The 12,071-nt window shown below is 41.0% G+C and overlaps 1 protein-coding gene across 1 annotated transcript; it reads right to left on the reverse strand.

The window, feature by feature from the left end:
* Positions 1–2,649: 2,649 nt before the first annotated feature.
* LOC147434078 (uncharacterized) lies at positions 2,650–6,486 on the reverse strand. Its single transcript, XM_086489882.1, has 9 exons — positions 5,463–6,486; positions 5,273–5,378; positions 4,636–5,139; positions 4,390–4,521; positions 4,204–4,318; positions 3,758–4,118; positions 3,225–3,661; positions 2,996–3,126; positions 2,650–2,899 (listed from the first exon to the last, which is right to left on the reverse strand). The coding sequence occupies exons 1-9, from the start codon at positions 6,484–6,486 to the stop codon at positions 2,650–2,652; spliced, it is 3,060 nt and encodes a 1,019-aa protein (XP_086346008.1).
* Positions 6,487–12,071: the final 5,585 nt, after the last annotated feature.

Consider the following 12,071-nt stretch of genomic DNA (forward strand, 5'->3'; position numbering starts at 1 on the left):
AAGATGCACTGGGCACTTGGCATCTGGAAATTCCTCTGCACATAGGCTCTCCTTAGAAAAAGACTCATCTTTGTTGACGAGCTCCTCCACAACCGGCATAGGCATCTCATGAATAGGCAACTCCCAAGGAGAATAGTCAATTAAAGGCCTGACCTCAATAGGCTCCACCCTCCGTACATTTGGTAGCATCCTGGATTGGTCTACCAAACACCTGGCCATCGTCATATCACATAAGCTGTAGGCTTTAACAAGTTTAACTCCAGTTTTCTCTTCACCCTGGTAACTCTCACAACCTTGGCGTAGCTTCTTGAATCTTCATAATCAACCCTATCTTGAGCACAAGGATGCTCACAAGCTAGGAACTTGTCTAGCTTAAAATAATTCGTATTGACCACTTTGATGAAAACAACCAAATCCCTCCGGCTTTCTTTGAACTTATCAACAAAAGAATCCAATTTTTCACTTTTGGCTAGAGCCCCTTAATCTTTGCATCAGCTTCAATAGCCGACACCACTGTTAGAGGATTGATCAAACAGACGCCCACCTAGATGGACATGTAGCCATACACCACATTTGTACTCTATTAATTTTCTGAACTAGTGTAGTGATACTCTGTGTAAATCTTGATTCCAGAGTAGCAGGAAATTCCTTGAGTTTTAATAATGTCATGATAATTATAAAGGTCCGTGTGAGCCAACCACTACCCATTTAGAATGCCCTAGGTACAAAGGTCAATAACTTTAATGTGAAAAGAGGTTGATCTGTAGAAGAGAAAAGAGCTCTATTGTATGTGCGCTCAAGCTACAAAGCGTTTCATAAAATCTAATATCTAACCAACCCAAATTATTTTCTCATATTAAACTGATCATTTAATGTAGGACAATAAAAGGGAACAAGGGTTAAAATATAGGCATGTGCTTATGGATCTATCTCAACACGTGGCCAAAGTTAAAGGGGTCCAAATGAGAGATGGTGTGTCAAAGAGGAAGGCTAGCTAATGGAGCCTAAAGACCTTAGGGTTAGCTTCATTAGAGACCTCCAAAGGTTAGTATTAAAAGTCCTTTGACCTTAGGAAAGCTAGGGTTGTGCTTGAGGTGGGAACCTGAACCAAGATTGAGTTGCTTATACAGCAATTTTTAGCTCCCTGTTCTGGACTTTCCTGTGTTGGGCATATCTCGCAATTAGTGCACTATATGAGATGACATACCTGACAAGCAACTCCTCGACCACCTTTGGTGCTTGCTGAGGTGGAGCACGTTTCGCTTACATGTTGACCAAGGCAATGCCAAGCACGACATCTTTTTCCAGAAATGTTTGCCTAACAATATGATCGAAATTCTTTCACCCATATTAGCCTCTTGCATAATGCCACATGTCTTGAAGATGCAAGCGTAGACGATCGCATTTGGAGAGACGTCCTTGCATTGCATATGCTGAAAACAGTCCTAAGCTTCCTCGCCTTTCCCTCTCGTGTTGGGCATATCCCGCAGTCAATGCACTCCATGAGACGACATCCAGACAAGATCAATCCCTAATCAACCACCAAATCAGCCCTAAAACTTAGTGTTTTTAGCCTCTAAATGATCCATCAAATCAGCCCAAAAAATCAGCGTTTTTAGCTCCTATTCTTGGCCTTTCCTGTGTTGAGAATATCACGCAATCAGTGCATTCCATGAGAAGTCCTCGCATTGCATATGCTAAAAACAGCCCTAAAGCTTTTTGGCCTTTTTCGTGTTGGGCATATCCTGCAATCAGTGCACTCCATGAGACGACATCCCTGACAAGCAACTCCTCGACCACCTTTTGTGCTTGCTGAGATAGAGCACATTTGGCATACACGTCAACCAAGGCAATTCCAAGAAAGACATCATTTTTCAATAGCCCTTGACTAACAATATCATCTGAACTATTTTGCCCATATTAGTGTCTTGCGTAATGGCATATGCTATGAAGATGCAAGATTAGGTGATCGTATTTGGAGAGGCGTCCTTGCATTGCATATGCTCAAAATAGCCCTAAGCTTCCTCGCCTTTTTCTCTTATGTTGGGCATATCCGTAGTCAATGCACTCCGTGAGACGACATCCCAGACAAGATCAGCCCCAAATCAGCCACCAAATCAGCCTAAAGAATTCGCATTTTTAGCCCAAAAAATAGCCCCAAATCCGCCACCAAATCAGCCTAAAGAATTAGCGTTTTTAGCCCCAAAAAACGGCCCCAGATCAGCCCCAAATCCGCCACCAAATCAGCCTACAAAATTAGCAATTTTAGCCCAAAAAAACAGCCCCAGATTAGCCCCAAATCAGCCTAAAGAATTAGCGTTTTTATCCCAAAAAAACAGCCCCATCAAACACACGAGTACCATATTCGACTGTTTTTATACAACCATCGAACACACGAGTACCATATTCGACCGTTCTTACACAACCATAAAAGAAAGGTAGTTTTGAAGAAATCTACAACACTGCCAGTGAGTCTAAGTTTGAGCACAATCATCTAAGAGAATAGCAAAAAGAAAATGTGAAGCTTGGCTGGATCCAATCTTCAACTACATTGCGACCCTTTAAAATCAATCCATCTGCAAAAATATACACAATTGCTTAATACATACCCTCTTGTCAATCAACTTATAATTTTCAACGAACCTACTCTTAACATACATTGACTCCAAATGGCTTCAACAAGCGATCATATATGCGCTCATCCCTCTCAAACATAATGACATGTCTATCCATGAAGCCAGCTGCCAAGCCAAGTGTACCCGTGCCAGCAAATATGTCAAGGACTACATCCTGTGGACGGCTAAAAAGTGCGATTATGTACTTCACAAGCTTTTGACCTCTTTGACAACCACCCCTCCATGGCTTTCCTTTCCTCTTTACTAAATCTGCTTCAGGTACTCTGACATTGAATACACATTTTACTTACTTTAATGGCATATATATATATAAATGATGGATTAGGCATATAAACAAGTAAATGATAGAGTCAACTCACATATCGAAGATAAGGTCCTGTCCAAATTGAAGGTCACCACCAAGTTTCAATTTTGGCAACTGATCATGATGTATACGATACACACAAGTTGTCGAACAACGAACAAAAGCAGACAAGATCAAGCAATTCACCTATTCAAATAGAAAGCTTTATGTCATACATGTCATTAAAGAATAGGATGCCACACTAAATTCTATTGCACATTAAATCAAGAATCAATTACTTGTACCTGTGTGACAATGGGTCCCAACCTCTTTCCAATAGGTGGTGTGCATCTCACAACCTGACGATGATATATCTTAAACCCTTTTTGCTTGCTAGCTTGCTCGACTTTCACCCCTTCCTCCATGGTGTACAAACAAACAAAAAACCCCCTATCACTCAAGCATGAGTCTGCAAGCTGAAATGTGGTGTCATACAGGTTATCCACTATCTTGTTCCAAAACGGAACTTTATTGCAAAAGCATCCCTCGACAGCCACGTTAGATGGAAAATCTGCAAATATGAGGTCTATGCACAAGTCTAGCTGAGTGCCCTTCACAATGCCTTGGCTACAAACTACATTGAAGGCCTCTAACACCTCAAGCCCCATTTGCTCTGCTTGTTGGGGATATTCAATAATATGAACAAGCTCTTCAACAGAAATGTTGAAAACGTAAATAGTGCCTACAAATCAAAGCTTTTAGATTTAAGAAAATGTATCAACAATCACAACACTCCATGGATCATATTAGATAGACAAAGCAAAGGCATCAACACTACCTGTAGGTTCCAATGTTTCATTGATTATGTCATCATTTTCTCTTAGCCCTCCACTGCTACTTGCGCTTTGATGTTGCCCTTGCATCTTGCCATCCTCTATAGCCTTGTTTGCTTGTAATGCCCTATGTACGACTTCCCTACCAAGATTTATAGGAAGTGTCTTACGAAATGATGCTGATGCAGTGGATGCTACTACTTGAGAAGTTGCCGTCGTCTCCTCTTCCAGGACACTATTCGTAGTAGTTGTAAGTTGAAGGGCTGCTTTATGTTGCTGAAATAATTCCAACTCCTCATCCGGAACATGGTTCTTAACCATGTCTAGCCACCACGGACACTTGGCTTTCTCTATGGTGGACAAGGACTGCACAATCAACAACTATTATTTAGCATAATCTCCCTATGCGTTAAGAGTTAACATAAAAAATGCAATGTAATGCATCGCTTACCCTTCCAAGCTTCACATCGGAATACATGAACGTAGGGTTATCTCCATATGTCCATACACTTGCCAAGGGGGGAATCTCATCAAGAATGTGTTGTGCAATCTCCTTGAGTAGCCATCTAAACACACACCAACTACTGAGTACTAGTTTAATGAGGACTAAAAAATTCAACCATACAAATTAACAAACCTATAAACAACTCGACGGGTTGCATTGTGTAATCTGGGTTGCTCATTCATGGCATTGGTCGACTTAATGCCACCTTCCAAAACACGAAATGCTCTATTGAAGTACTTTCTTCGGCCAAGCATGACAAAGTTGCTGAATCAATGTTCCAATGGCAGCCTTACTTGATCAACATTTTGAATGTCTAGTAATAGACCTAGACCATATTGATTGACTTGAAACCAAAAGCAATACATGTGGAGCCAGTACCTAACTTTAGCTTTGTCATTGGGAAGGCACTCCAAGGATCGAATTGATACTTGTGAGCTATCTAACAATTTCACAATGTGTGCCTTATCCACATCTATTATGCAAGCATTTCCAATCATGTTGAGTTTCTCTTCAGTCGCAATATGCACACTCGGTTCATGCCAAGGCAAGGACAGAGTAGCACACCAAAACTTCTCTCCATTTGCAGGATCTGCAATCCTTGCATACTTGGAGGTCTTTCCCCTATAGGTAATCTCCATCTTCTTTATCACCTTGGCCCTACTAGTTTCATCCATTCCCTTAGCCAACTCTTCAATCTTCTGTTCCATCTCATCCTTAAAGAGCAACCATGTCATTATTTGCACAGGGAGTGTAAACCAACTCCTTTTCCCCCGAGATGAAACAACCTGCATTTCTTTCTCCATCCATGCTCTGTCTTCAATAGACAAACCATCCAAGAGAGTAGTCTTGTCTGCCTCTCCTAGCCTTCTCAATTGGAACAACCTATCTCCAAATGTGGTTGGCACATATGCATAATCGTTCATCATGTAGCATTAAAACAAAAAATAATATCAATAACTCCAAGACAACAATTAAAATTTTCAAGGAGAATAGTAGATGCCCAACATCATCTTACTTGTTCAATCTTGCCAAGGAAGACATTAATTCCCCCACATCAGTCTTTGCAAACTGCAAAAAGTGGCAAACCACAGAGCAATGTCTAGACAGGTCGTTCTCAAACCCTGTATTGCATAATTGTACAATTATATTAAAATAGTGCAATCAACACAACAAAAGTTCTTAAAGGAGATTAAGTTAAAGAATACCTTGTCTAATGCATTCCATCCATGCATGCAGACGATTGTTGCCATCCAGGACATGGACCATCTTTCCTTTCAAGTAGGGTCCCCACTCTGTCTCTAAATCAAGGGACCTCTCAAATCTTTCATTAATTGTTTTCCAGCAGTCATCCCAAGAATCTATCCTTTCTTGAGTGATTGGTGTCTCCTCCCCCTCTAGATCAATAATGGAGACAGTAAAGGCTCCCTTGCTCTCAAGATATCCTCCCATCTTAATAAAACTTCTTGTGAGTGATCTTTCGGTGGAAGGGCTTACTTTTCTAATGGCTTCACTAGACAGTAACCTGCATAATGGGATCCTAGGGGGTGGTCCAGAAAATGTGACTCTGATTCTTTCAAGGAATGCCTGTGGTGTAGAGATCTCAAGGATCTTACCAAACACCTCTAATTTGTTTCTTCTCCCCCCTGCAAGATTGGAGATATTATGGCCTTCTGTCACCTCATCATCTTGTTGCCCCTCAGTCACCTCATCATCATGTTGCCCCTCCTCCTCATCATCTTGCCCCATAGTCACCTCATTATCATGTTGCCCCTCCTCCTCATCATGTTGCCCCTCAGTCACCTCATCATCACGTTGCCCCTTAGTCACCTGGTCATGTTTCTCAACTACCACCTCCTCACTCTGATCATCTTCCTGAGTTCTCTGAGTATCAGCTCCCTGCTCCTCTCTCTCAATAGCAACTTGATCCACTACCTTCTCAACGTTTTCTTGCTCCAAGTCATGAACAATACTATCAACCAGCTCCTCAGCACCACCATTTTCCTCAACATCTTCAGCATCCTTTTGACTTACTTGAGAATGCTCTTGATTACCTGCTCTTGCAATTGACCTATTGAAGTTGTCCTGCTTTGATGGTCTACCTCTTCTCTTGTATGTTTCTCCAGAATCCCCTGCACCCTGCACAATTTTCCTTCTCTTAGGCATAGTTACCATACTCATAATATCTGCCTCACACTTACCATTCTCACAATTCAATCTTGTGAAGTGCATAAACACTTTGAAAGAATGAAAATTCTCGATTATATGAAATCTAGTTAAAAGCCATATGAATGACTAAATCGGACACATTGGAAAGGACAACATCAGCCATTAACTAAATTATGGGTAGTTGTGTTGCGTTAGAGTCATTATGGCAAGTTAAAATCATTACGGTCGACACATTTATCACCACGAATCTCGCTCCAGCCATTAACTAAATTATGGGTAGTTGTGGTGTGTTAGAGTCATTATGGCGAGTTGAAATCATTACAGCTGGCACATTTATCACTTTACAAATCTCGCACCACCTCTATACTACCACTTATCATTTTGCTCTTCTCCATTCTCCTGGAGCTTTATGTGAAGAATCTATCTGTTCTTTCTGCAAACATGTAAGTGACTCTGTGTGTGTGTGTGTGTGTGTGTGTGTGTGTGTGTGTGTGTGTGTGTGTGTGTGTGTGTGTGTGTGTGTGTGTGTGTGTGTTCTCCATTCGCAGTCACGCTGACCCCTTCTGGCTTTGCTCTCTAGTTCTCCATCGACAACTCACACCCTGCATCTCACGCTGTTTGAGGTGTTAAGGGAGCTTTACTATACACAATGTCTCTCATAGGAGCTCTCTCTCTCTCTCTCTCTCTCTCTCTCTCTCTCTCTCTCTCTCTCTCTCTCTCTGAGCTCTGTTGCTACCATGAACTAGTAGTGATGCAAGCTTCAACAGTGCTACCACCTGCTCAATACACACAGCAACAGGAATCTTCCATTCCTCTCACACCTACGCTCAACTCAAATGCTCTCATTTGCTGTCAAATTCACCTTCTCTTTTCTCAGATCTTTAAGCGCGCTCAGCGTGCTTAAAGATTTGAGAAAGATGTTCCTGAAATCAAAAGGTTAAGCTTACCTTTGCTGTTTTCTTGGGGCTTAAGGGGTGGAAGTATTTGGCCAGTGGTGACGTTTGCAAGAGCCTTGCCTTCCTCATGGAAACCAGGCAAACAATATGAACGATTAAGAATAAGCAGTGTGCATTTCAAAAGTTGAACATTTGAAGGGCAATAAAAATGTTTTGAAAAGTTAGAATATAATTAAAAAACCAAACTAACTTTCTTCAACCGTTTCTCCAAATTAACGTATTCTTAAACATGTCTCAAGATTAACATTTTTTAAACATTTCTCAGAATTTCATTTTTTTTAAAAAACTGGGATTGATAGTAGTGTTTTCGAATGTCTGTGAAATTATTAACTTTTACAACCATTTCGCTAGATTAACGTTTTTTAAAACATTTCTCAAGATTAACATTTTTTAAGCATTTGTCAGAATTTCATTTTAAAAAAAAACTCGGATTGAGACAATAGTGTTTTTGAATGAATGTGAAATTGTTAACTTTACAGAGTTGTTGGTATAGATTGACTTGACACGTGTTCAATTTACTCAAAATTATTAACTATGGATATGGTGTTGATCTGATTGAAAGTTCTCTTTTATGCAGGGAAGCTAAAATTTTCTTGCAATCTGTGTCCGGACAGTCCATCAACATTCCATTCATCCATGGAAAATGCCTCCTTCCCGTCAAGCTCCTGCAAGAGAAGTTGTGTAGTACAACTAGGGTCATTGTCGAGGCTCTTGTTCAGGAGGGACAAGAGTTTAATGTTTTGGCACCTCTTCCCACCTATGCGGGGGTTTATATGGAGGCATACTTCATCTTGGAGGAATCATTATCTAAAAATTACATTGCAAGACTAGAAGACATCTTTCAGACCCCTGAGTCATCTCCAATTGGTCCATCACCTGCACCAATGTAAGTGCATGTAAGTCCAAGATCATTTTGGAAGGTTTGAATTTGAACAATTCCTCACTATTTTTTTTGCTCTCTTGCAGAAAAATTGATGATGATGAGGAAAATGAAGATCATGTTGAATTTGATAAGCTAGATGAAGAAACTCTAAATTTTGAGACAGCAGTTTCTGCATTCCAGATCATCCGTACACTCCCTCCCAATGATGTGCTTCACACTATTATGCAAGAGTGTGAATACAAGGGCAAGGTCAAAGATCTACCAAAAACCTACCAAGAATTCTGCATCTATGAAATGATTGAGGGGAAGGCAATGGAGGGTATGGAGCAAAAGTATGAGGGAAATTTGTGGAAAAAACCACAAACTCAGACAAGAACTCAAAAATCTTTTGTCCTTAGGAAGAGTTTTTGTGGAGGGGTTTTCCAATGTATGAATGAGCGATGCTCATTTAGGAGCAGAACTAATCAAACTAACAAGCAACATTGGAATGGTCAGTTGTCCAAGCTCCCAAAGAATGGCTGCCTAGCCATGGGGAGCTATGGAAATTTGGAATGCTTTTTTTGCAAGCATGTTCCCATGTGTGTGAAAGATTGTCCAGCAACAGTTTACTACTTTATGCCTAGGGATTCTTGCCATAGTAGGCTATTTATGCACCATGGCAAGCACAAACACATTGTCCCTAAGGGAATGTCTAGAGCATCAATTCGGAACATAAAAGCCTTAGTAGCTAAGGCAGTGACAATGGACAATAGAGCAGGCCCTAGGAAGGTACAAATGATATTGGCTAGAGAGATGGTGCTCAAGGCCTTCACAGATGACAATATTATAAGCGGGGATTCTATAAGTGAGAAGGAGGTCCATGAGATGTCCCAAGAATTGCTTACCCTTGTCAACATGAAGAAGTAAGTTTTCAACTTATAAGCACCAAAACACTTGTATTCTTGAAAAATTGGTTCACCCATGATTATGTATGTTGTAGGGTAAAGCAAATGGTGATGCAGTGTAGAAGGACCACTCGACCAATGGGTGATGGATATGATGCAATTCTTGAACTAAAGAGAAAGTGCCACTTTCAGTTCTTCCATGGCTCTCGATTTCCGTTGCAAGCATCAACATCACAAGAGCGGTCCTTCATATTGAAGATGTCTACTACTGGCCCAGGTTCAGGAGTAGATGTGGTCAGAAGGATAGATAGAGATGGACAGGAAGACCTCCGATTATCATGGGTTTGTTTTGACCATGTCCATCGACTAGAAGGAGGCTGGCACACAATGGGAGCACATGTTTATGATCACACGTAAGTAACAAATAAGTATTAAAAAATAAATAAGTGGATGTGGATACTAATTGTGTAAACTATTGTATACCTTGGCTCATGGATTTGTAATGTTATTAGGATTGGAGAGCTTCTAACTATTGCCACATGCGAGTTCAAAGAAGAGGATGAGGAAGCACAAATAATGTTTTGGGAATCTATGAACCAGGTTATGATTGAGCACACAGATAGGCCAGCCAATTTTCAAGGATTCATGTCAGATGAGCCAGGAGCAAATTGGAATGCAATGAGATATGTTTTCGGGGACAAGAAGGAAATGGTGGGTAGGGAAAGGTCTTGTCTATGGCACTAGGAGGATAATTTGAGGGTGCACACATAGAGGTATATCCACTCCCAGTACCAATCAAAGCATAAAGAGATGTGTGAGAAGTGGAGATTGTCTGAAACAATAGATGCGGCACTCGAGCAATTTCGTAGGATTAGGAGTTGGTGGGCAACAGGCAAGATAGCAGATAAAAACATACCAAAGCTAGATAGTTGGTTGAGTTGGTGGCATTTCAGGGTTAGCCATTGGGGACATATGATGGTCAAGGATGGGGAGCCCATAATGAATGCATTGATTCCAAGGACCAACCTCTCTGAGAGCAAACATGCAAGTTGGTTGGCTGGAGAGGGGTACAAGCAAAAAATTAGTCTTTATGATGCATGTGTCACTGATCTTATTAATGCCTATCTTCAGTGTGCCCGGCGTCTAGCCTTCTTGGATGGTAAATATATTGGAGGGGGGCCAACATTGGAAATTTTAGTTGACAGAGCCATGTCAAGGATGCAGACTAGTCCATCACCAGCAGCCACCTCTAGGGCAGTGGATGATGCTTCCATGGGTACTCCAATGTTCAATAACAGAGTTAATTTCAAGGGTGAGAAGAGGACAATGCGTGCCAAGAGACCATTAATGGATATGTATACAAGCATTTGTAGCCACAGGCCTGAGTATAGTTATGTCACACAAGATAAGACGTCAAATGCAGCACATGAGCAATCATGCAGTGAAATGTTGCAAGCTCTAGAGCAAAATGTCCATGACACAAAGTGGGCTATTCGCAGGATACCAACATCAAGTAGAGTGGAGTGTAACCATTGGACAGCTGGTAAGAAGTGTGGATTGAGGCAGAGACCGGGAGACCCAGCTCCATGTTTTTGCAGTGACTGTCAATTATCTTCTTGGCGGAAGCAAAATTTTTTCTACTTTTGCAACACAGATGTGAGGCATACATGGAGAATAGTCACAAGCATCATACACCCACCAGAATGCGCTCCGCATGTTTGGCCTATTGCAAAGGGCACCAAACTCAACATCCAAGAAGCTTGTGCACTTGTGAAGGCAGGATTTGAGATTGGAGTGTCAGCGGAATCATTGATCCCCAAAGAAGTGCATCAGAGAGAGCCCCATGCCAACAAAAATGAAGATCAAAATTATCCTTATCGACCAGGGGTATGGAAGGCTGCCTATGCTCAAGTTAATGCAGCATTAGAAATGTCAGTAAAATTGACTGGAAGCCGCGTAGAAGTGGAAGGAGAGAAAGAGATTTTTACCATAGAACTACTGACAGGTCACAGTAGAGCCCCTACATCATGCATAGAAGTTATAATTCAGAATGTCCCATCTTGTTCGTGCATTGATTTTCAAGGCAGGTTGGCAAAAAAAGCATCCTTTCTTGCTTGCAAGCATCTTTATTTTGTGTACTTGATTGTACTTGGACAAGATGTCAACAACAACATGCATATCCATCAAGCATGAATTCCAAAGGCCATTCTTAAGGATATGCTAACAAAGGCAGTCAGAATCCAACCTAATCAGCTATAAGGGCTATAGACTGGGTGATGTCTTATTTTGTTTTTGGAAGGGTAGACAAGATAGCAAAACCTATAGTCTATAGATCACTGCAGTTATTTAGTTCCTCCTACTTAGTGCATTTTGTAACCCACTCAGCACCTAATTTTTGAAATGAATCAGCATAAACTTTTTGTAAGAGGTAGGTACTAAAGCATTTTTTTTTCTAGGTTATTCCTTCAAGAATATGATAGATTTCATCCATAACATATTCAAAGAGTTTTGCAAACTTTGCAACTCTACCATGGCACTCTCTCTTGTCTATATTGCAATCTCCATTGCTTTCCAATGGTCAACTTTGAATGGCATGCTCTCTGTCACTCTCTCTCTCTCTCACACACACACACACACACACTTCAAACCCCCTCTAGCTTGTCACTATCTCATTTTGTACCCACCACTCATAATCTTTTCAGGTTGTTTCTTTTGTTTCGTTCGTGTTTCAAATAATTGTATCATAGGTATGATTAATGTATGTTTTTCTCTCATAGATCATTTGGGCCTTTTGCAAAGGTAGTACATCTCAAATCCGCTCTCTCTCTCTCTCTCTCTCTCTCTCTCTCTCTCTCTCACACACACACACACACACACACACACACACACACACACACACACACACACACACACACACACACACAC

This window comes from Adiantum capillus-veneris, chromosome 19 (genome assembly GCF_014529385.1).
Source record: "Adiantum capillus-veneris isolate H3 chromosome 19, ASM1452938v2, whole genome shotgun sequence".
Classification (NCBI taxonomy): Eukaryota; Viridiplantae; Streptophyta; class Polypodiopsida; order Polypodiales; family Pteridaceae; genus Adiantum; species Adiantum capillus-veneris.

Bases quoted from the DNA above. Each gene is read 5' to 3' on its own strand.
- LOC147434078 (XM_086489882.1), bottom strand. From the start codon at position 6,486: ATGCACTTCACAAGATTGAATTGTGAGAATGGTAAGTGTGAGGCAGAT. The intron at 5,379-5,462 runs GTATTCTTTAAC...TATGCAATACAG, and splicing joins GATGGAATGCATTAGACAAG to GGTTTGAGAACGACCTGTCT. The intron at 3,662-3,757 runs GTAGTGTTGATG...TTTGATTTGTAG, and splicing joins TGAAACATTGGAACCTACAG to GCACTATTTACGTTTTCAAC.